The sequence below is a fragment of the Zosterops lateralis genome (assembly GCF_965231275.1).
Source record: "Zosterops lateralis genome assembly, chromosome: 18".
Lineage (NCBI taxonomy): Eukaryota > Metazoa > Chordata > Aves > Passeriformes > Zosteropidae > Zosterops > Zosterops lateralis.
Window position 1 is genome coordinate 11,770,747 of NC_139778.1, and position 22,755 is coordinate 11,793,501.

The 22,755-nt window shown below is 61.4% G+C and overlaps 2 protein-coding genes across 3 annotated transcripts; one reads left to right on the forward strand and one right to left on the reverse strand.

Moving 5' to 3' along the window:
- Positions 1-2,745: 2,745 nt before the first annotated feature.
- Positions 2,746-4,850, forward strand: CBX8 (chromobox 8). 2 transcript variants are annotated; one of them, XM_083874364.1, is made up of 5 exons: positions 2,746-2,828; positions 3,210-3,253; positions 3,417-3,482; positions 3,581-3,647; positions 3,810-4,850. In XM_083874364.1, the coding sequence occupies exons 1-5, from the start codon at positions 2,760-2,762 to the stop codon at positions 4,635-4,637; spliced, it is 1,074 nt and encodes a 357-aa protein (XP_083730490.1). In that variant the 5' UTR covers positions 2,746-2,759; the 3' UTR covers positions 4,638-4,850. The 2 variants fall into 2 exon arrangements, with proteins under 2 accessions (XP_083730490.1, XP_083730489.1); XM_083874363.1 differs by having other exon boundaries at positions 2,751-2,828; positions 3,210-3,482.
- A 6,977-nt stretch (positions 4,851-11,827) lies between these two features.
- CBX2 (chromobox 2) lies at positions 11,828-15,917 on the reverse strand (the record flags this gene model as incomplete). The annotated part of the gene is made up of 5 exons (XM_083874757.1): positions 11,828-13,144; positions 13,662-13,731; positions 15,134-15,199; positions 15,719-15,762; positions 15,846-15,917. The coding sequence occupies 5 exons, from the start codon at positions 15,915-15,917 to the stop codon at positions 11,828-11,830; spliced, it is 1,569 nt and encodes a 522-aa protein (XP_083730883.1).
- Positions 15,918-22,755: the final 6,838 nt, after the last annotated feature.

Consider the following 22,755-nt stretch of genomic DNA (forward strand, 5'->3'; position numbering starts at 1 on the left):
GGAACGGAACGGAACCGGGAGAAACCCGCAGCCCAACGGGGGAGCTGGGCTGGCCGGGGAGCCGGGGTGGGACGGGATGGGATGGGATAAAGGGATGGGATGGGATGGGATGGGATGGGATGGGATGGGATGGGATGGGATGGGATGGGATGGAGGGAGCCGGGGATGGGATGGAGCCGGGGTTGGATGGATGGATGGATGGATGGATGGACGGAGCCAGGACTGGGATGGAGTCGGGGCTGTGGGAGCCGGGGATGGGATGGGATGGATGGAGCCGGGACGGAGCCAGGACTGGGATGGAGCCGGGGATGGACGGAGCCGGGGATGGGATGGATGGATGGATGGATGGATGGATGGATGGATGGAGCCGGGGATGGATGGATGGATGGATGGATGGAGCCAGGACTGGGATGGAGCCGGGGATGGACGGAGCCCGCTCCCCCCGCCCCGCGCGGCCCCGCCGGCGGCTCCCGCCCCTCGGTTTCGTTAGGAAACTCGCAGTCCCGGCGCCCTGCAGGGCGAGACCCGGCGGGGGCGGCGGGCTCTGTGTCACCCCGCACCCCCCGAGCCCCGGGGCGCTCACCGCACCCGCGCGGGCTGGAGCAGCGGGACCCCGCGGCCGAGAGCGAGTTCTGGGGTTAAACGGGCGGAAAACGGGCTTTGGGCGGCAGCACACGCTCTCCCCGCTCCGGGGCCGTTCCCTGCTCGGCTCCGAGTCCCGGGATCGCGGAGCCAGCCCCGGGCCCGTGCGGGGGACGGGAGCTGCTTTCCCCGCTCCGCTCTCGTTTGTGTCTCGCCTTTTCCCTCCTCTCCCCGGGCTCAGCCGGGCTCAGCCGGGCTCAGCGCGTTTCCCGGGGGCTCCGCCGGAGGATGGAGCTGTTTTTCCCCTGACGCTCTCACGGGAGGCGGCAGAGCCTCAGTTTCCCCCCTGCCCGTGCCCGGGGTAAAGGGGCCGCTCAATCCGGGGCTCCCCCGGGGCTCCGTGTGCTGCCGGTACCGGCCCCGGTTCCAACGCGCCCCGAGCGGCCAAAGCGCCGGGCTGGCACCGCCCGGCCCGGGGAGCGGCGGCCCCACGGCCCCGGGAATAACGGGCCCCGGTACCGAGCCCACGGGGGAATAACGGGCCCCGGTACCGAGCCCACCGGGGGAATAACGGGCCCCGGTACCGAGCCCACCGGGGGAATAACGGGCCCCGGTACCGAGCCCACCGGGGACACGGGCAGCCCCCAGCCCCGGAATAACGGGCCCCGGTACCGAGCCCACCGGGGACACGAGCAGCCCCCCAGCCCCGGCCCCGCCTCCCCCGCCGGTGTGTCCGGTACCGGCGACTTCCCGGGAGCGGCGGCCGATTCACGAGTCTTAATTAACAACGATTAATTGGACATTAACGAAAATCCCGCCGGGACGCGGCTCGCCGGGGGCCGGGAGCGAGGGATGGAGCCGCGGCAGGCGGAGCTCGGGCGGGTCCCGGGCCCGGGGGGCTCGGGGAGCTCGGGGGGCTCCGGGGGGCTCGGGGGGCTCCGGGCGGGCCGGGGGAGCACCGGGAGCCGCACCGGGAATCCTCCTCCTCGTCCTCCCCGAGGAGGGGGCGGTGAGAGGAGAGATGTGCCCGCGGAGAACAAACACAGCCCCCAGTCCCGCTGGAGCTTTGGGGGTTCAGCTTTCGGGGGTCCCCAAACCCCGCTCGTGTCCCCCGGGGGAGGGCCCTGCCCGCCGGGGGGCGAGGGATCCCCGGGAATAACCCTGGGGTGGGGATAACCCTGGGGTGGGGATAACAATTCCCCGGTGCCCCCCGGGCGGGGACAGGGGAGGGTCCCGCAGCCCCCGCCCCACGCCCGGCCGGTCCCGGTCTCATTCACCGCAGGGCAGGCACAGCCCGCTCGGATCCCCGTGGGTTTCCCACGCGCGGACGCGGCGGCGGCTCCTGTGCCTGGAGTGGAGCTCCTCCGGTACCGGCTGGGAGCCTCCGGTACCGCCTGGGAATCTCCCGGTACCGCCTGGGAGCCTCAGGTACCGCCTGGGAGTCCCCGGTCCCGGCCGGGAGCCCCGCAGCGCAGCCCCGGTGCTGTGCCGGTTTGCTGATGGATAATGTAGAAAGGGATCAAATCCCGCCTGGGGCGGCCCCGGGTGGCCCCTTTGGAAGGACGCGCGTTCCCGCAGCGACCCCCGGCCGGGTCTGTCCGTGCACAGCCCCGCGGCACCGCCGGGACCGGGACCGGGACCGGGGCGGGCCGTGCGGGGTCTCCCCAGCCCTGACCCCGCTCTCTTTGTCCGGGCCCCGGTGGGCGGGTCAGACCCCGCATATCCCCTGGTTTGGGTACCGCAGATCCCGTTCCCGGGGCTGCCAAACCCCCCCCGGTGCCCCCTTTGTGCCCCCCCCGTCCCCATCCCCATCCCGGGGCCGTCCCCCCGAGCGGGGCGTGGCCGGGCTCGGTGGGCGTGTCCATGGGCGTGTCCCCAAACCCCGCCCATCCCCATTGGGTGCCTTGGCGCACTGGGTGGGCGTGGCCGGGTGGGCGTGTCCCTATACCCCGCCCATCCCCATTGGTGCATTGGAGCACTCGGTGGGCGTGGCCTGTGGGCGTGGCCTGTGGGCGGGGCCCGGCGGGGCCAATGCGGAATATTCCGCCCGGCGCGCGCGGGGGGTGGGGCAAAGAGGCCGAGGGGGGGTCGGGGGGAGCGCGGTGACGTCAGCGGGCGGAGTATTATGGTCTGGGCTGCGCCGGGGCCGCCCCTGCGCTGCGAGCGGCCGCGTAAACATGGAGCTCTCGGCCGTCGGGGAGCGCGTCTTCGCGGCCGAGGCCCTGCTCAAGCGCCGCATCCGCAAAGTAGGTGCCTCCCCAGCGCCCCTCCGCCGCCCCGCGCCCCTGTCCCGGCCCGCTGCGGGCCGCTCTGCCTCCCCTCCCTCCCTCCCTCCCTCCCTCCCGCCGCTCCCGCCCTCCCTCCGCGCCTGGAAAAGGGGGGGGGGCGATAGATCCGCGCCTTTTGGGGAGGGGAGGGAAGGGAAAGGGGAGGGGAAGGGGGGGGTGTGTGCGCGTTAAATCCGCGTTATTTTTCATTGTTCCATCCCCCCCCCGCCGCGTTCCGCTCCCCGCTCGGGGCGGTGCGGGGGGACCTTTGTTGCGGGGCGGTTTTAGTCGCGGTTTGTCGCGGTTTAGTTGCGGGTTTGTCGCGTATTTATTTTCCTCGCTTCCCCCCCCCCCCCGCAGGGCCGCATGGAGTATCTGGTGAAATGGAAGGGCTGGTCGCAGAAGTAAGTCACCCCGGGGGGCTGCAGGAGGGGCTGGGGGGATGCTGCCCGCACCCCCTGCTCCCCCTCTTTGTGCCAGAACAGGAACCTTTAACCCCTATTTATTTTTATTTTATTTTTTTTTGTTCCCTCCCGGCTCCTCATTGTGTTCCCTCCTCCCCCCCAGGTACAGCACTTGGGAGCCCGAGGAGAACATCCTGGACGCCCGGCTGCTCGCAGCCTTCGAGGAGAGGTACAAGGCCTTTACTCGCTGTAGCAGCCGCGCTTGTAAATATGTCGCTGTCTTGTCGCTATGCTGAATTGAAGCTTTGGTTCTTTTAACACCTCTAGGGAGCGAGAAATGGAGCTTTACGGGCCCAAAAAGAGAGGCCCCAAGCCCAAAACCTTCCTGCTCAAGGTAAGGAGGGCTCACACGAGGGCTGAGGGCCAGAGCAGGGGGTCTCTGGCCGGCCCCCTCCCCTCGGAGGATGCTCCCCTCAAAGGTGGCCTCTCGTGAGTGGCAATTCCCCGGCCGGATGGCGGGATAATAAAGTCACCGGGTGATTTATCTCCTTTGCAGGCCCAGGCGAAAGCCAAAGCCAAAACGTACGAGTTCCGCAGCGACTCTTCCCGGGGGATCCGGGTGCCCTACCCCGGCAGGGCCCCCCAGGAGCTGGGCTCCACGTCCCGGGCTAGGGAAGGACTGAGAAACATAGCCCTGGCCCCCCAGGGCAGCTCCAGCAGCAGCAGCGGCACCCCCAAGGCAGACGGGATCCGGGACAGGGTGATCCGCGTGGAGGACAAAGCCGGAGACACCCCAAAAAAGAGAGGCCCCAAACCCAGGAAGGAGCTCTACAAGGACCTCGCGGAGACTCTGGACGCCTCCAAGAGGAAACTGGGGGAGCCGGGGGACAAGGTGGGGGACTACCTGAAGGCCAGGAAGATGGAGGAGGCTCAGGGGGCGGCCAAGTTCGGCTCGGGACACAGCGTGATCCAGCTGGCCCGGCGGCAGGAGCCCGAGCTGCCCGGAGCCCTGCCCGGCCCCAACCGCGCCGAGCCGGGCGCCGAGCCTTTCCCCCCGCGCCTGCCCAAGCACCGCGCCGACTTTCTGGACCCCAAGGGGCAGGGGGGGCTGGACCCAGGTGGAGCCAAGCTCCTGCACGGCGCCGTCAGCCCCGGGGCCGTGGGCGGCCTGTACCGCGACGGCGTGGGGGGCCCGGCGGGGAGACCCTCCCTCATCGCCAGGATCCCCGTCTCCAGGATCCTGGGGGACCCCGAGGAGGAGTCCTGGAGCCCCTCCCTCAACAACCTGGAGAAGGTGGTGGTAACTGATGTGACCTCTAACTTTTTGACCGTCACCATCAAGGAGAGCAGCACGGACCAAGGATTCTTTAAGGAGAAGCGATGAGTTTTGGTGGAGGTGGTGCTGGGCTTTTCTTCAGTCAGATCCAGACAAAAGCTTGGTAGAGCTTGGTGGGCCTCTCTTTTTTTTTTTTTTATTTTTATTTTAATTTTTTTTTTCTTTTGTTTTTTGGTCCTGGAGAGAATTTAGAAACTGTCCTAAATTCATTAACTCATTATTTTGTTTTCTTTTGGTTTTGTTTGTTGTTTTTTTTTTTTTTTCACGTCTTACATTTCGTTGGAAAGATTATCTCTAGAGTTATATTTTCTATTAGATGTAAATATGTTATTTAAGAAAAAAAAAATGCTTATATATATATCTATATATATATATATTTCAACTCTGAGTTGTTTTATTTAAATGGAGACAACAGTGACTGCTCAGTTGCTCCTAGAAAGGACAATAAAACTGAGAACTGACGAGTTCACACATCTGCCACAGGAGCCGGTGTACATAACGGTGTTCATAGCTAAGTATGTGCTGGGTTTTTTTAACTATTATTTTTCATATGATGCTATGGATGGTGGAGGGGGATGTGCTGCTCCCTCCCAGGGCCCAGTGCCCGGATTTCTTGATTGTGATTTAAGGTGTTGCTTGTACAATCAAGTGTGCTGTGTCCAGAACTGTTGCCCTTGACAGTTGACGTGAGCACTTGAATTCACAGTGTTGTTGGGGATGGGGTGTTTCCAGTCTTAACAAAAAAAAAAAAAAAAAAAAAAAAAAAAAAAAGTCATGTTGCTACAAAGTCGGGGACGGGGGAAAAGCAGAAATCCATAAAAAGGCTAAAAAGTGTTGGAGTACTAACTTGAATTCCCTTTTCTTGCGGAGGAGAGGAGTTTGTGTGTGTGTGTGTGTGTGTGTAAAGGTTCCTGAGGGGTGATACTGAAATGCACTTTAATAGAGTTGTCGTAGCAGTTGTGGGAGATGGGACTGAGCTGAGTATTTCTGTTTTCATTTTGTCTGGTTGTCGCTTGATTCTGTTCCCCCACCCACTAAAAACAAAAAAAAAACCCAACAAAACCCCCCTCTGTTTACATTCCTGAAATGCCAGAGAGGTTGGGGAGGGAGCATCTCACTGCCCATATTTAGTTACTTTATTCTGCTACAGAAAGCGGATTATTATTACTTTTATTCCCAATCACAGTTTACTCCAGACTGTTGGAAGACTCCTGATAAAGGGTTTGGTGATATCCACATCCCTGACAAAAATCCCAGGGTCACCTTTCTGCATTCAGAGCCAATAAATATTTCCCTTTCCTTACGCTGGTTAAACAAGAGGAGAAATATTCCCGTGCGGAGCAGCCTCGAGTGGATTTTGTGCTGGATTTGCCTCTGAGATTCCTCCCAGGGCTGGGATCCGGAGCTGGGATTCCTCCCAGGGCTGGGATCCTGAGCTGAGGTTCCTCCCAGGGCTGGGATCTGGAGCTGGGATCCCTCCCAGGGCTGGGATCCTGAGCTGAGGTTCCTCCCAGGGCTGGGATCCCTCCCAGGGCTGGGATCTGGAGCTGGGATCCCTCCCAGGGCTGGGATCTGGAGCTGAGATTCCTCCCAGGGCTGGGATCCCGAGCTGGGATTCCTCCCTGGGCTGGGATCCGGAGCTGGGATTCCTCCCTGGGCTGGGATCCCGAGCTGGGATTCCTCCCAGGGCTGGGATTCCTCCCTGGCTGGGGTGGGGAGGGGCTGGGGGTGTCCCTGCTCTGTTGTCCCCCCTCCTGCCCAGGGAAGGGCTCTGGGCTGGGCTGGGCACAGGTGGATGGAGCAGTGGCCTGTCCTGGCTCTGGCCATCCCTGGGATGGGAAACACAAGCCCAGCAGTGCCTGAGGGCTGGGGCTCAGCCAGGGCCCCTTGTCCCTGAGCTCCTGCAGGGCCCAGGGAGCTCAGGAGGGCTCAGGGAAAGGGCTGGGCAAGGGGCATCTCTGCTGCAGGGCCTTCGGCAGCTTCACCTTGCCCAGTTCCCTTCCCCATCCTTCTTGTGGGAGCTGTGAGGTGCCTGGACCTGTGAGGTGCCTGGACCTGTGAGGAGCCTGGACCTGTGAGGTGCCTGGCAGGATGCTGGACTGGCTGTGCACAGGGGGCCGTGGTGTCTGACAGCTCCCAGTTTGCTTTTCCTTTTCTCTTTTTTATTTTCTTTTTTTTATTATTATTATTTTTTTGGTTTTTTTAGGACATATTTTGTAAACTCGAGATTTTTTTTAAACTTAGTTTGTACGAGGAGCCGCTGTGTCGGTTCTGGTGCTGACACAGGACACGGGTGGTGTTGTTGGAGGGTGAGGAGGGGGTTGAGCTGGTTGTGCTCCCGCCGAGGCCGGAGCTTTTTTCCCTTTGCAAAGAGCCCCAGGGCCGTGTCCGTGTGTCCCACACACACCTGGAGCAGGCGGGAGCTGTGGGTGTGTCCGTGTGTCTGTACATAGCGCCTGTGTGTCCCCTGTGTGTGTGTGAGTGTGAGTTATTTAAATTAACACTTGTACAGAAGCGATTTGCCGGAATCTCAGTCTCAGACAGTGAAGCTTAAACTACGTGTCTTCTGCCAGCCGTGAATGTCCGTACGAGACCTGCTTTTTATGTCCGGTTAAATATATACTTTGTAAATAGAACCGTGTCTGCCTATTATCCCTTTGTGGCCCTGGGAGCATCGCGGGGGCCCCGACGGGGGGGGGCGGCCCTGCAGCCCCTTCCCTCCCTCCCTCCCTCCGAGCGGGGCCGGGACCCGACGGGGCGGGGGGCTGCGGCCGGGACCCGACGGGGCGGGGGGCTGCGGCCGCTCCGGGGGTCCCGCTGTGCCCAGCCCCGGTCCGGTGAACGGCACCGCCCGGTACCGGCCCGACCCCGCGCTCCGCCTTCCGACGGGGCGGGCAGGCGGCCCCTGCCCCTGGAGCGCGGCCTTTGTGTGCCCCGGCGGCCCAGGCGGGGCTGGGGGGCTCTATGGTTTTTTTTTTTTTTTAACCGTGTCCTCATTAACCTCCTTTTTCTGGCGGGGCGGGTGGGGCGCGGACCCCGCGCGGCGGGAGCTGCCAGCGCCGGGAGGAAGGGCCGCACAATGGAGCCTTTCTCCGCCGGCCCGGCGGGGGGCCCTTCACACGGCCCGGGGCCGGGGCTGGGGATGGGGCCGGCCCGGGGGCTCGGGCTGGCGGGGCTCCGCTCCCCCCCGACGGCGGCACCGACGGCAGAGCCCGGGGAACGCAGCCCGAGCCCTTCCGCGGCCGCGCAGCGCCCTCCGCAGGCCCGGTCCCTGTCCCGGTACCTGTCCTTGTCCCGGTGCTTGTCCCGGTCCTTGTCGCTGTCCCCGTCCCGATCTCTGTCCTTGTACCTGTCCTGGTCCCTGTCCTGGTCCTGGTCCCTGTCTCGGTGCTTGTCCTGGTCCCTGTTCTTGTCCCTGTCCTTGTCCCAGTCCCAGAACCTGTCCTGGTCCCTATCCCTGTACTTGTCCCTGTCCCGGTCCCTGTCCTGGTCCTTGTCCCGGTCCTTGTCCCTGTCCCTGTCCCTGTACTTGTCCCGGCCCCGCACCTGAGCTCCAGCCGTGGTTCAGGGGCAGCCCCAGCAGCACCGACCCCCGGGAGTTTTTCTCTGCTCCGGTTCCCCGGCTCCGCTTCCATCCTCTCACATCCCTCATCCCGGGGCCCCCTCACATCCCTTATCCCGGTGCCAGGGACAGGGAAGGGGGACCTGAACTCTCCCTCAGCAGTGACCAACACGAGGCTGAAAAGTTTAAAAAAATATTTATTGATATGCTACAAAAGAAGTTGTTGGAAAAGTCGTACAAACCTCCCCACCCGACGTAACCGTTTCCTAGTGTTTTTCCCTGCAAATAAATTAAAAGCAGCCTAGAGCTGGGGGGCTACACTGAGGTTGGTGTCCAGGAACGCTGGAAAATGCACAAGGAATGGGAGTGAGGGGCTGAGTGGGTCCTGCTCCCATAACACTCATCCTTTCCCAGGGCAGTAACATCCCCGACTTTTGTTCTCGGAAAATAAAAGCCAACAAACAGCTGCAGTTTAAAGCAATTGCGAGTGTCATACAGGACCGATTTGGCTCTCTCTTTAATTAAAACGTACAAATCAGAGCAGTGGCTGGCACAAGTTACAGGAACAATCGTTTTGTTTCCACCTATCTCAAATTTCTGTCAGTAAAAACCTTTCTCCTGGCTCTGGAGCCCTTCAGCTCAGAAACTCAACACAAACCAAACCCCTAAACTATCTCCATCCCTCCCTGTACTCCTGGGTGTGGTTTTTTTTTTGGTACAAAATATATATATAAAAATAGACTCAGTTTCTCGGGATGGTGGCTGAACCGGCCACCTCTTCCAGTCCAATGGAAAACAACAAGGATGCTTAACCAGATTACGCCTGGGGAAAATATCCATTCACTACACAAATACCTCAGGGCTTTCCACATCGGAAACCCCTTAGAAAATGACAAGTGGCAAACCTTTAATTGCCTGTCTGACACCCGGCTGAACATGCCAACCCATAGCAGCAAACTCAAAAAAAAAAAAAAAAAAAAAAAAAAGGAATAAAAAAAGGTAGAACTTGAATCCTAAAGGTACATAACCAGGGTCTGCACCAACCAGGGGTCTTCCAACCCCTTCCAAGTCCACCAGAGTCCAGTAAATGACTCACAGGATGTTTTTGGGAAGCAAACCCCAGTGGGAACCATGCACTGAACCCCTCCAGCACTGCTGGGAGAGCTGATCCCAGAACACCAAGTGAGAAAGGGGCTGGGGAAGAAATGTAGGGTGAGATGGCCAGAAAAAAATAATGATAATTAAAAAAAAATCCTGGACTATCATTTTCAGCATCGTTAGACCTTTGGAATTGAACCAGCTGGTGAGCAAAAGGCACAATAGCGAGTGGTGACAGCAGAGTGCTGTGCTGCTGGAGGGGACACGCCTGGCCCTGGGATTTTGGGATACATGTCCCCTTTGCCCAAGCAGGAGGCAGGAGCCAGGCCCCGCATGGAGAAACCCGTGGGAGCTGAGACAGAGGCTGTGGAGGGAGCAGCCAGCACTTCCCCTGCTGCCACAGCTCATCTCCTGCCCCTGGCACTCCTCAGAGCACCTTCAGATGTTTTTCTCCCCCTTGGAGAAACCAACCCACACATCCTATGGCTGCAGGCAAGAGCATCCCTGCCAGGCCAGCTTCCCCTCTTTGGGGGGGCATTGCTCAGCAGGGTGTCCCACTGGGGACCAGGACAGCTGTCCCCATCAGTGTCACCGTGTCCCCACAACCCTGTGACCACCCTGCTTTGCATAGGCACAAACCTGTGGCGGGACCGGAGGCACAGACGAGGCTGAGGTGAGGACGGTCCCAAAGGCACATTGTTGGTCAGTTTGGATTCGCAAAGGCCAAGGAGGAAACATTTGGTGTGTGGTGAGAGCATCACCAGACCCCTTGGCTCTTCTCCCAGAGCACTCCCAGCACAGCCCAGGCCCTGCCCAGGGCACTGCTTTCTGCTGGCCAATGCTGCAGACCTTGGAGCTCGTTTGGCAAAGTTACAGTAGAAGGTAGAAGGTCACGGCACAGACTGTGACATTTTGGCATCACCTGAGAACGACCCCAGTGGCAGCAGCCACGGCCATGGGGGGCTGCTGGGGCAGAAACACCCCCAGTTTGGTCCCTGCATCCACATTCCTGTGAGCGAAGATGCTGTGAGTGGCCCTGCCTGGGGCAAAGGGAAATGCCTGCCCTGGTGCCACAACTGTCACCTGGTGACCCTAAACAGTGACCTGCTGGTCACCCCTGGTGAAGGGACGTCTGAACCATACAGCCACCAGCTGCTCATCACCTCTGAGGAAAGGACTCGGCATCAACAGAACTAAAATGACCTCAAACGCTACTAAACTCTGCCTGAACTGCTGCTAATTTTGGCTTGTAGGAGAAATCTGCAGCAGGGAAAACGCCATTATTGGGTGCAATTACAAGGCAAAAAGGAGCACCCCCAGCTGCTGGGACGGCCAGGGGAGGGTGAATGGCTCAGGTGCTCTGCCTCCTTGGGGAACAGCAGCTCGACTGGCCTTAGCCCTTCTCCCTCCCCTGTCCTTTCCTTCCCCACCACTCCAGACCACCAATGCAGGTGGCCTTGACCAGCTTCTGAGCATTCTGGGGAAAACCATGGATGATCAGCATGAGCCTCACCCAGGGAGCAGCAGCTCTAGGTGTCCTGGCAGTCCCAGCACCAACCTACCTGCTGCTGGAAGGGTTCACACATCCTGCAAGGCTTAAAAAATAAAAATATTCCCCAGCTTGCTCCCTACGAGTGCCTGGAACCTGCTGAGCAGGAGGTGGAGATGCTGGCAATGCCAGGGGGAGGCAGAGGAGTGGTATGGGGTCTCCCTGGGCTGCCCAGGAATTCATGTTCCTCTGGAAGTCAAGTCACTGCAGAGACTTGGTGGATCCTGCTGGCTCTCAAGGCAAGACTTTCCACCAGCAGAAAGGAGACACCCTCCAAAAAAAGCACCTGTTCTGCCAGTGGCATCCAGGACTTAGCCTATCTTAGACTGGGGATATTTTCCTCCCTCATTAAAAAAAAAAAAAAAAAAAAAAAAAAAATCCTTAAGAAAAAATGTAAACAATATTTCCCTATCAGCTGGAAACCCCAACAGAAACGCTGTGGGTTTCCCATCATTGGAAATGACCTTGCCCAGGGGGGTGGCTGGGCTGAGTGTACCCTGAAAAACCCCCAAATGCAGCTGCCCCCCCAGAGCCCCGAGGGCTGGGAGCAGCAGCCGCCTCATTTGGATTGACTTGCAGTTCCCCATGGCTCATAGACAGACCCACAGGAAGCCCAGAAGAGACTCTCCCAGGTATAAAACTGTCCCACAGCAGCTCCACACCTCCTGTGGCCGGTGGGCTGCAGACCTTGGCATCGGCTGTTCCAAAGCAAAGAGCCCTGCGTGCAGTGAAGCCTGGCTCAAAACTGGCCAGCCGGACAGCCCTGGCAGCACCGCTGTCCCCACCCCCAGAGAATGGCACCGACCACCCCCACACGGGGCACGGCTCCAGGGGAGGATGGAGAGAAGCCAGGGAGGAAAATCCAGGACCCGCGGGCAGTTTGGAGCAGGTTTCACTGCGTTATTTGTCCAGCCTTTCCAGACACCAGTTCCAGCAGGTCTCACGAAGTCTCTGAAGTAAAAAAAAAACCTGATGGAAGAGCTGGGCAAAGGTGAAGGTGAAGCTGCAGGACCCTGTCCCTTCCTGGGCTCAGTATTGCCGCAGGTTGAAAAACCCGACGCTGGTGGGGGACTCCTTGACCGTCACAGTGATCAGGTTAGCGGTGACATCGGTGACAAAGACGTGCTCGATCAGGCTGCGGGTGGGCTTCCAGTCCTGGCTGGTCTGGATGGAGACAGACATGTTCTGACCCACGCCTGGGAGGGAAGCTGAATCCCGGTCGGAATCCGAGCTGGAGTCGTCACCTGTGCTCGCCTCTGACAGGGCGGAGGTTTTGCGGCTCTCGGTGGCCGCGTGTCCCTCCTGAGCTGAGCCGCCTTTGGCCGAGTCCCTGTCCCCTGCCCGCTGTGTCTGCTTCTTGCTCTTGCCCCCGTCCCCCCCTGGCAGCGCAGCAGCCCCGGCAGCGCCCAGCCCGGCCCCTGCAGCTCCTCCCTTGGCAGTGCCCGTGCTGCCCGCAGAGCCCTTGGCCAGGGAGCCGCAGTGGTGCCGGGGGACGTTGCCCCCGCTGGGCCCGTTTTTGACACTCTGCAGGTTCAGAGCCTGCAGGTTCAGCTCCTGGCTGGAGGCCGGCTGGGTGCTGGCCCCAGAGGAGCTGGATGGCATCTTGCTGCCGTTGGGGAGCATTTGGCCTCCAGCAGCAAACCCTGATTTCTGGTCCCCTCCTGCGCCGCTGCCAGAAGCCTTTGCAGTTTTGGGTCCCTGCACGTTCAGCCCCAGCTCCCCAGAGCCTTTCTGGCCCCTCATTTTCAAGTCCAGCCCTAAGCTGCCCTTACTGGCTGCCTGTGCCTTCAGCGCCAGCCTGCCCAGGGCCGAGCTCTCGGCCGTGGCCTGGCTTTGGGACATCCTGCTCATGTAGTGCACGATGGAGCTCTGCCAGCTGATGGCCTGGCTGGGGCTCCCCGAGCCACTCTTCATCATGTTGGGCAGGTTTTCCACCGACGACCCCCCTGAGCTGAGCCCGGCCAAGGCACCCGGTGGATCCTTCAGCATGGCCATGCCCGAGCCCTGCGTGCCGTGCTGGGGCTGCAGCTTCCCCGCCAGCTTGGCACCACCTGCCGCCTCCTTGCGGGACGTTTTCAGCACCTTTGTCAGGTTCACAGTCCTCCGAGCCGCCTTCTGCTCCGGGGGAAGAGGTTTCCTGCCACGCTTCTTCCTGGAAGTGTCCTTCATGTCGGGCTTGGCCACCAGGATCTGCGCCTTCTTCTGCGGCACCGGGTGCGTCTCTCTGCTGCGGGGGCCTCTCTTTGCTTCCAGATCACTTTCGTCCTCTTCCTCGGAGGAGGAGGAAGAGGAGGACGTGGAGGAAGAGGAGCTACTTGACTTGCTTTTGGCAGGCATCTCTGGTTCCTGCAAAGCAGCAGAGACAGGGAGAGTTAACAGCAATGAACAAGGAATGGTTTTGTGTCGTTCTGGTCTTTTCCAGCCTTCTGATGTTTGCATTTTTGTACTGGAGTTTCTCATGGATTTTCTTGTCAACAATAATGTTTTGTGAACTGTACATTTCTCTCTAGAGGAAGAACATTTGATGGACTTCTACATTGACCAGTAGGGTCAGAGAGGTGTCAATGTCATTGCCCAAAAAATCGAAATCCCAAATAAACGTCTTTTTTTTTTTTTTTTTTTTTTCCCTGACACTGACTGTGTGAATGTCCTTCTTTTTGTGTCTGTTTAGTGACAGTTATGAGCACTACAAACCCCCAGGGCGGCGTGGCCAAGCCTCACATACACACAGGTTCCCTCTCTGTGTATCTGATCTTCAGGGACCCATCAGCTGAGGGGATGAGTTGTGTGCCCCAGGCACCCCCCACCCTGTGCCCCCCAAGGCCAGAGCCCCTCGAGAGCTGCCACAGCCCCTGGGACTCACCACGTTCTTCCTGGGCCTGCCCCGGGGCCGCTTGCCCCTCTTCCTGTTCTGCACTTCCTTGTCGTGTTCCCTGGAGAAAACAACGGTTAAGGACAATGTTTACGGGGAAGAAAAAACCATCTGGGGGAACTGAGGCAGGCAGGTGGCGGCCAGAGAACATCCCTGCAACTTCCAGCAGCCAGAGATGGACCACACGGTGTTCCCCATCCTAAACCTGTGCCTTTTCCAAATTTTTTGCCATTTTTCTGGCACAAGGGGATCAGGCAAAGGGAAGGCTCTGCCCCCAGCCCTGCTGAGCCTTGCTTTGGTGATGCCCCTGCTGTGCTGGGTTCCCTTGCTGAGTGTGGGAAAGGCAAAGGCAATTCCTGGAAGCTCAGGGAGTCCCCTCCTTTGCTGGGCTCCTCCCACCCCTCCTGGCCTGGATGGGCTGCAGGGATGTTTCAGGCCACTGTTCTGTTTAAATGGGATGAAGTTTAGATGTAACACATCCAGCTGATTAAACACCACCCTGTCTGCACTCAACACCAGACCCTATTCTTGAAAAAAAAAAAAAAAAAAAAAAAAAAAAAAAAAAAAAAAAAAAAAAAAAGGATCCAGAAACCAATTATAATCGAATCCTACCATAAACTTTAATGATTTTTACTATTACGAAGTCAGAATACTTGGCAGCACTGTGCCTGCCCCAGCCAGCTGGCTGCCCCTGTGCTCTGTGAGGATTCCTGGGCTGGGGAAGGATTGCTGCTGGACCTGACAGAGGACAGGCACCATTTTGTCCTGCCATCCAGGTTGTTCAGCCTGGAGAAGGCTCTAGTGAGGCTTCAGAGCATCTTCCAGGATTAAAGAGGCTCCAAGAAAGCGACTTTGGACAAGGGCCTGGAGTGACAGGACACAGGGAACAGCTTCCAACTGACCAAGGGCAAGGTTAGAGGGGGTTTAAAGAAGAAAATCTTCCCTGTGAGGGTGGTGAGGCCCTGGCACAGGCTGCCCCCACCACGGTCATGTCTAAGGCCAGCTTGGACAGGGCTTGGAGCAGCCTGGGAGAGTGGAAATGATGGGGAAGAGCTCTAAGATCCCTCCCAAACCAAACCATTCTCCATGATTCTCTCCCAGATATCATTTCCCTCCCCCTCCCCAGGTTTGCTGTAACATCTCACCAGCCCAGTCACCTCCCCCCAGGGCTCTGTGGGTGCCCCCCGAGCACAGCCCAGGTCCCTGAGCCTGGATGGGGATGAGGAGCCCCAGGTTTGTGCCGGGCACTGCTGCTCTCCCCTGGAGCACCCAGAGGGGTTTTCCTGCCCAGGGCGTTCAGGTAGAGCCGCCGGTGGCTCCGGGGACAAACAAACAAAAGGGCCCGGCCACAAAGGGCCCCGCCGGCTCCGGGCTGTCGTTTCCAACAACTCCCACCACACGTGCGGCCAATTAGAAGTTAATTGACTTTACAGTTTGCTCAGAAATATTTAGAGTTCGCTCACTTCTTTTGGAAAGCCAGGAGCAGCCGGGGGTCCAGGATGTTCTCCTCGGGCTCCCAGCTGTTGTGCCTGGAACAGAGACAGGGCAGGGTGAGGAGGGTGAGGAGGGCAGGGCCTGCCCCGAGGGGACCGGGAATGCCCCGGGGGCTCCGGGCCGGGCACGGAGCGGGGTGTTCCCGTACCGGGCTATTCCCGTACCGGGCTATTCCCGTACCGGGCTATTCCCGTACCGGGGCGGCACAGCCGGGGGCGGGCAGGGCAGGGCAGGGCAGGGCAGAGCGGCCGGGGGAGGGAGATGGGGAGGGGGCGGCCACGGCGCATCCCGGGGGAGCTCCGCGCTCAGCACGGCGGGCGAGGGGCGAGGAGACCCCGGGGAGGGGGTTCGGACCGGGCCGGGGAGGGGGAAGCGCAGCCCCACGCGGTGGCGGGGAGGGCCCGGCCGGGCCGCGCTTATTTGTAAACAAAAGGAGCGGCACGACCCAAACAAAAGCGGCCGGGAGGGCGGGCGGGCGGTCCCCGCTCCTCTCCTCTCCTCTCCGCTCCGCTCCGCGTGGTTCCGCCATCCGCGCAGCCCCGCGCCCCGCTCACTTGGAGGACCAGCCTCGCCACTTGACCAGGTACTCCAGCTTGCCCTGCGGAGAGAGACGGGGAGAGAGAGGCGCGTTAGGGGCGCCGGGGGGCGCGGGGGGGCGCGGAGGGGCGCGGCGGGTCCCACCTTGCGGAGCCGCTTGCTGAGGATGCACTCGGCGGCGAAGACCTGCTCTCCCACGCTGCTCAGCTCCTCCATGGCCCCGCGCACTGGCGGCACAAGGGGAGCCCCCCGGGCGCGCCCCCGACGGCGGCCGCGCGCGCTGCGAGCCCCCCGCCCCCCCCGGGCCGGGCGCGCCCCCGGCACAATACGGCGGAGGGGCGGGGTGGGGGTCCCCAAATTCCCCGGCGGCCAATGGAGAACGGGGGGCGGGGCGAGCCGGCGCGGGGGGTGGGGGGAGGCATTGTCTGTGCGCGACCCCTCCTCTTCCTCCCGCGCGGGGGCGGCCGCGGCCCGGCCCGAGCGGGGACAATGGGGTGGCCCGGCCGGGGCTTTGTTTCCCCGGGCGGCGCTGGGGCTTCCCCGGCCGGATCCCCCCGCTGTGACCCCCCGAGGCGTTCCTGCTGGAGGAGCCGGCTCAGAGCCCCCCGTCCTGGGCACAAAGCCCCCCCTGGGCTGGGGCAGTCCCCGCCGGGAACGGGCGGCAGCAGCAGCGGCGCGGTTTAGTTCTACACCAATCCATTATAATAAAATATTTCCCAAGGGGATGGAGCAGCCGTGACCCCGTGTCGGTGCCGGTTCCCAGCCCGGTCCCGCCCGGCCCCGGATCCCCCCGAGCCGCGTTCCCGGGGCTGCGGCGGCACCGGGCGCGCAGCGGGGCGCGCAGGGCTGCGCCAGGAGCCGCCGTGCGCTGGGGGCGTGGAAGGATGAAATATGGTGCTTTACAGGCATGGAAGAAGATGAGTCAGCACCTCGGGGAGGTCTCCCCGGCGGGCCCGGAGCCTGCCGCTAACCGGGCGGGGATGTGAATTGGGAATCGCCGTCGGGCCGCGGCGAGAGGGGCTGAGCCGGAGCCGGGGCCGGACGGGCCATGGGGTGTCCTGCCAGGGGCCGAGCCCGCACCCCGGGCGCTGCCGTCTCCGGTAAGCCATGCCGGGTTAGCGATGCTCGGGGTTAGAAAAGCGTTTGGAGCCGCAGCCCGGCGCGTTGGGGGGATCAATGTCACCCTCTGTACCGGGAATCAGGGACAGGACGCTGTGCCGGGCGCTGCGGGGTGAGGATGTGCCCGGGGGTCCATCCCAGGGGGGTGTCCTGCCTCGGGCGCTGTCACCTTTCATTGTTTCCTTTGACAATCACAATCGCTGACGGGAAGAGCTGTAGGAGCATTTATTATTACTATTATTATTTTAATTTATTTTTTTTTTTAGCCGAAGGTGACACGGAATTGTAACACAGCGCCGCACTTTTTTTTTTTTTGTTTGTTTGTTTGTTTGAGTTCATTTACCTTCTGCCAGCTCGGCTCTTTGTGTGATTCGGCTCTTTCTTAGATTTTAGAAAAGCCCCGTGTGACCTCCCATGGCTGTGCCTGGGCCGTGCACAGACATCAGGGTGCTGTGGGTGCTGCCCAAGGGCTGGGGGGCTCTCCTGGCTGCAGGGATTCTGCTCTGGGAGATGGATTTCCCTTTGGGAATGAGCCCTGATTTGGTGATGCCGCTGAGCTCCTCTCCCAGCCGCCGCTCGGTGCTGTTGTTCCTGTGCCCCCCGGGAGGATGCGGGGCTGGGCTCGCTGTTCCCTCCCTTCGGGGCCGAGAAGGGAAGGCTGTGGGGTGGAGAGGCTCCATCCGCTCTGCTGAGCTGCTCAGGGGCCGGGGGTCAGAAATAGGAGCAGCCCTTGGTATTTAGGGACGACAATTTGTGGGGCTATGCCATCAGTGCTGTCCCTGGTCCCTCCTGGGGGCTCTGGATGATCCTTCAGCCCCCGTGCCACGTGTTCCTGCTGAGGGTGAAACGGGCTGTGCTGCTCCCTGGGCTGGAAATCTTGGTTTTCCTCCTCGTTTTTTAGGGGTTTACTAAAAAAAATGGTCCTGGGCAGTCCCTGGGCTGCTGTGGGCTTTGTACCCCTGGCAGAGCGGGGTATCCATCCCCAGGCCTGTGGGATGTCCTGTCTCTGCTCCATCCCACCCTGGAGCTCCCCTGGGCTGCCACAGGGGCTGCCCTGCCTGGGGCTGCTCACTGGGGCAGGGCGAGGTGCCCCTGCTGCTGCCAAAGCTGTGGCTCCACCTGTGAGTGCCTTTTTTGAGGAATTCAGTGTTTCCCATCCCCAGCAGGGACTTCACCTTTCTGGAGAAACTCAGGAACAGGCACTGAATAACTCAGCCCTCACTCCCACCCAGCAGAGTGACAGTGGGGCCAATAAATTCACCAATCGAGGTGAAAACCCTCGTCATCTTAAAAATGAGAGTCAGACCCCCGAACTAATCTGATGGAACATGATTTTGCAGCTTTTCCCAAGCAGAGCAGGCATCCCAGGAATGCCGTGCGCCCTGTGCTGTGTCTGCAGCAGGGGCTGTCAGGCTGAACTGGGGTTTGGTGTTGAAGGGAGGGATGGGGAGCCGAGTCCTCTTTGATGAGGGGAAAGGGCTGTGCTGCTCCCTGGACTGGGGATGTGTGTTCTGTACCCAGGGGGTTACTGGGAGCTGGTTCAGAGGTCACTCCTGAGCTGGGGGCTCTGCTTTCTGCCCATCCTGCTGGGCTGAGTGAGGGACGTGGCTGCTTTCCAGGGGCTTGGGGAGAAAGGGAGCTTGGCCTGGGAGAGGCAGGGTGGGGTCAAGGCTGTGGGTGTTCCCACAGGGCCCCTCGGCTCTGTTTTGGGACTGGAGCCCCCCCAAGGTGGTGCATTTCAGGGGTGCCCCAGTGGCAGGGGTGGAGGGGGTGCCCCAGCACCACAGGACCCCCTGGCAGGGGTGGAGGGGGTGCCCCAGCACCGCAGGACCCCCTGGCAGGGGTGGAGGGGGTACCTGAGGAGGTGTGGGACCCCCTGGCAGGGGTGGAGGGGGTGCCTGGGGAGGTGAAGGACCCCCTGGCAGGGGTGGAGGGGGTGCCCCAGCACCGCAGGACCCCCTGGCAGGGGTGGAGGAGGTGTCTGAGGAGGTGTGGGACCCCCTGGCAGGGGTGGAGGGGTCCCCGGGGAGGTGCAGGACCCCCTGGCAGGGGTGGAGGAGATGCTCGAGGGGGTGTGGGACCCCCCTGGCAGGGGTGGAGGGGTCCCCGGGGAGGTGCAGGACCCCCTGGCAGGGGTGGAGGGGTCCCCGGGGAGGTGTGGGATGTCCCCCAGTGCAGAGGGTGAGGCGGGGCCAGCCCAGGGAGCAGCCGGGCCATAGTGGCCATGTTCGCTGTGGGCAAATGGTGGCTGTTTTCCCCCCAAGGCACCGGCCAATCAAAGCACAGAGATTTGCATCTCATTTGGGTACCGCGGCCGGGAATGGAGCTGAGCAGCCTCCAGGATGGGCTGGGGTCGTGTCTGGGTCCTGTGGCCCTGTGGGGGAATCAGAGGGGCACTGCCACCCCCAGACCGGGAATTTTGGAGGCAGCAGCGTCCCCACACACCGTGTGCCATAAATAAATCCGTGTCCTTGGATGTTTGTTGTTATGTTCCCATCCCGGAGCGGTTGGGACCCCCGGGCAGCGAGCAGCTTCCCGGTGCAGGAAAAAGAAAAGGAAGCAAATGGTGTGGAAATGCATGGCAAATTGGGCTGCAATACACAGCGGGGCTCTCCCTGCCGCCTGAGCCCCGGCCCGGGCAGGGGGGCGCCGGGGAATGAATTACGTGGGGATGGGAGGGAGGGAGCAGACGGGGGGATCAGGAGCGGCTGGGCCGGGCAGGGCCGGGCTGGGCTTTGGCCTCTGAACTGGGGAAAGGTTGGGTGAAAATGTCCCACATTCCCGGTGTCCATGAGGAGCGCCGGGAAGGGCCGGGAAAGGCTCAAAGGACGTGCAGAATTCGGCAGGTTTGGGTTTTGATTGGAAGAGGCTGGGCTGGAGATGGCTCCTGGGCGGGGGAGCAGGGGCCGGTTCGGGTTCTGTGTCCGTGGGGTTAAAACTCGCCCGCACAGCGGGAGGATCCGCCTCATCTCTCTGGACACCGCAGTGTCCCCCAGCCCGGGGCGTCCTCAGGGGCAGAGGGGACCGTGAGGTTTCGGTGTGAGCCCTGGATCCCTTGGAGCATCCCTTGGAGCATCCCCTGCCCGCTGGGGCAGCCGGAGCTGGGAGAGCGCCGGGCCCGCGGGTGGTTCCCGGTTTTGTCCTGCAGCACCGAGGAGCAGATCCCGCCCCGGGGGAGACCCCGGGGCACGGCCGGCCCCGGGACAGGGGCTGGGGGCTTTGGGGCGATGCTCCGGGCCGGGCTTTGGGGCCATGCTCCGGGCCGAGCTTTGGGGCCATGCTCCGGGCCGGGCTTTGGGGCCATGCTCCGGGCCGGGCTTTGGGGCCATGCTCCGGGCCGGGCTTTGGGGCCATGCTCCGGGCCGGGCTTTGGGGCCATGCTCCGGGCCGGGCTTTGGGGCCATGCTCCGGGCCGGGCTTTGGGGAGATGCTCCGGGCCGGGCTTTGGGGCGATGCTCCGGGCCGGGCTTTGGGGTGATGCTCCGGGCCGGGCTTTGGGGCCATGCTCCGGGCCGGGCTTTGGGGCGATGCTCCGGGCCGGGGTTGTGCCGTGAGCCGCTTCCCCCGCCCGCGCCGGGAGCTCCGGGAGCTGAGCGCGGATCCGGAGCCCTCGGCCGCCGGCTGCCGGTACTGCACCGGGACAGCGGGACAGGGGGACACGGGGACAGGGGGACACTGGGACACGGGGATTGGGGGGCACAGGGACAGGGGGACAGGAGGACAGGGGGACACGGGGACAGGGGGACACCGGGACACCGGGACAGGGGGACACCGGGGCATTGGGACACCGGAACACGGGGACAGGGGGACAGGGGGACAGCGGGACAGCGGGACACCGGGACACGGGGACAGGGGGACAGCGGGACACGGGGACATTGGGACACCACAACACCAGGACAGCAGGACACCGGGATATTGGGACATTGGGACATCGGGACAATGGGACATTGGGACACCGCCACACCGGGACACCACAACATTGGGGCACCGGGACAGTGGGACACCATGACATTGGGACACCAGGAGATTGGGACACCAGCAGGGCGGGAGGCAGCGGGAGATGGGTACGGGGGGATGGAGGAACAGGACCAGGTTTGGGGCCAGGTTTGGGGATCCCCCAGCTCCCTCAGCAGCACAGGGCTGGGAGGATAATCCGTGCTGGAATTGTGGCTGTATCAAGTGCCATGTCCAGCGTGCTGCATTCGGCCACCCCGGGTGGGGACGGCCACACCCAGGTGTGTGTCATGGCAAACCCTGTGGCTGAGGGACAGGGGAAACCTTCCTGCAGGGATTTGTCAGGGTTCAGCCTTTCTCCAGGATGGTCCCTTCCTCACCAGGGATTTTTCTGTCTCACCCAAATGCTGCTGGTTGAGTCAAGAGCTCAGTTCCTGCTCCCAGCTGAGGAGAAATCAGCTCTCAGACGAGATGTTGGTCACACAAACTCCATGGTTTGGAACGTTCATGTGATGGTTTTCATGTTGATGTTCCCTGTGTGGGTCTGGGACCAGCCCTATGAGCACTGGGGCTCCTCAGTGCTTAAAGGTTTATAAAAAACAGGGAGAATGACATTTTAAATGGGCAGAGAGTGGTGATAGGACAGAAAAGTGGATTTAATCTTCAGAGAGGAGATATTTAGGTTAAACATTAGGGGAAAAGTCTTCCCTGTGAGGGTGGGCAGGCCCTGGCACAGGGTGCCCAGAGCAGCTGGGGCTGCCCCTGGATCCCTGGAAATCTCTGGATGTTGGGGCTTGGAGCAGCCTGGGACATGGGAGGTGTCCCTGGGACATGGGAGGTGACCCTGGGACATGGGAGGTGTCCCTGGGACATGGGAGGTGTCCCTGGGACATGGGAGGTGACCCTGGGACATGGGAGGTGTCCCTGCCATGGCAGGGCTGGCACAGGATGGGCTTTAAGGTCCCTCCAACCCAAACCATCCCATGGGTTTGTGATCCTGCTCTGTACCTGTGGGCACCCTGGGCATGAGGACACTCAGAGCCTGGTACCAGGTGGGTTCAGAGCTCTGCAGGCTCTGCCAGGACCTCCAGGATCCCAACTTCCCCCCAGAGCTGTGGGATGTGCCTGGCTGTGCTGACCTGCACGGGAAGCCCCAAGGTCACCAGCAGGAGAACTGGGAAGGTTTCTGTGCCCTCTTATCATTAATATCAATTTCAGTGGCGCACACAGGGCTGGCCACGCTCCCCTTTCAGAGCCTCCTGCTGCTGCTGCCGCCCTGACCCCCCACCCCAGCACAGTTTCAAGCCAAACATTTTCTTCCTGTTTTTCTGAGGGTGCGGCTCTTGTTTCATCTCGTTGGGTGAAGCCGATGCAGTGAGCGAGTCTCTATGGCAACAGATGTTTATCGAGCCCCTGAGATGAGGCACAGGGCTGGGGAAAGGCACCACAGCATCTGGGAGGGCTCTGGGGGTGCGGGAATGCCACGCTGGAAGGGCTGGGATGGGGGGTCCTGGATATGGGAGGTGTCTTGTTCCCTGTCCTCTAAACCCCAGCCTGGCTGAAGGACCCTGCAGAGGGAGGTTTGGGTTTGTATAGGGGCTTTTGCCTCAGCCCTGCTGTGGAGAGGCTCCAGGGCCTGGCACAACCACCCCAGGCTCTGCCAGGCCCTGGCTCAGAGCTGTTTGCTGGGAGGTCCTGGCCCTGGCACTGCCACATTCCCTGACTCTCCAAAATACATCAACGCCCCTCCCAGAGCTCCCGGGAGCTGACTGGGGCAGGTCTCAGCAGTTCTGCCCTGGAGCAGATCAGCCAGGCCCATCCTGGCTGCGGGTTTGCTGCTCAGGGGTGCAGAGGTGGCATTTCCCAGTTTTGCCCACAGCCACAAGGCACAGGAAGACAAGCAGGATGGTGCTGAGGGCACCCGGGGCTCTTGGGGCAGGAGCTGGAGGTGCTGATTGACTTTGGGAGGCTTTTGGGCTGG

Excerpts from the sequence above, each read along its gene's own strand:
- CBX8 (XM_083874363.1), top strand. The coding sequence starts at position 3,292 with ATGCTGCCCGCACCCCCTGCTCCCCCTCTTTGTGCCAGAACAGGAACC. Across the intron at positions 3,483-3,580 it reads CTCGCAGCCTTCGAGGAGAG|GGAGCGAGAAATGGAGCTTT; the intron begins GTACAAGGCCTT and ends TAACACCTCTAG. Across the intron at positions 3,648-3,809 it reads CCAAAACCTTCCTGCTCAAG|GCCCAGGCGAAAGCCAAAGC; the intron begins GTAAGGAGGGCT and ends TCTCCTTTGCAG.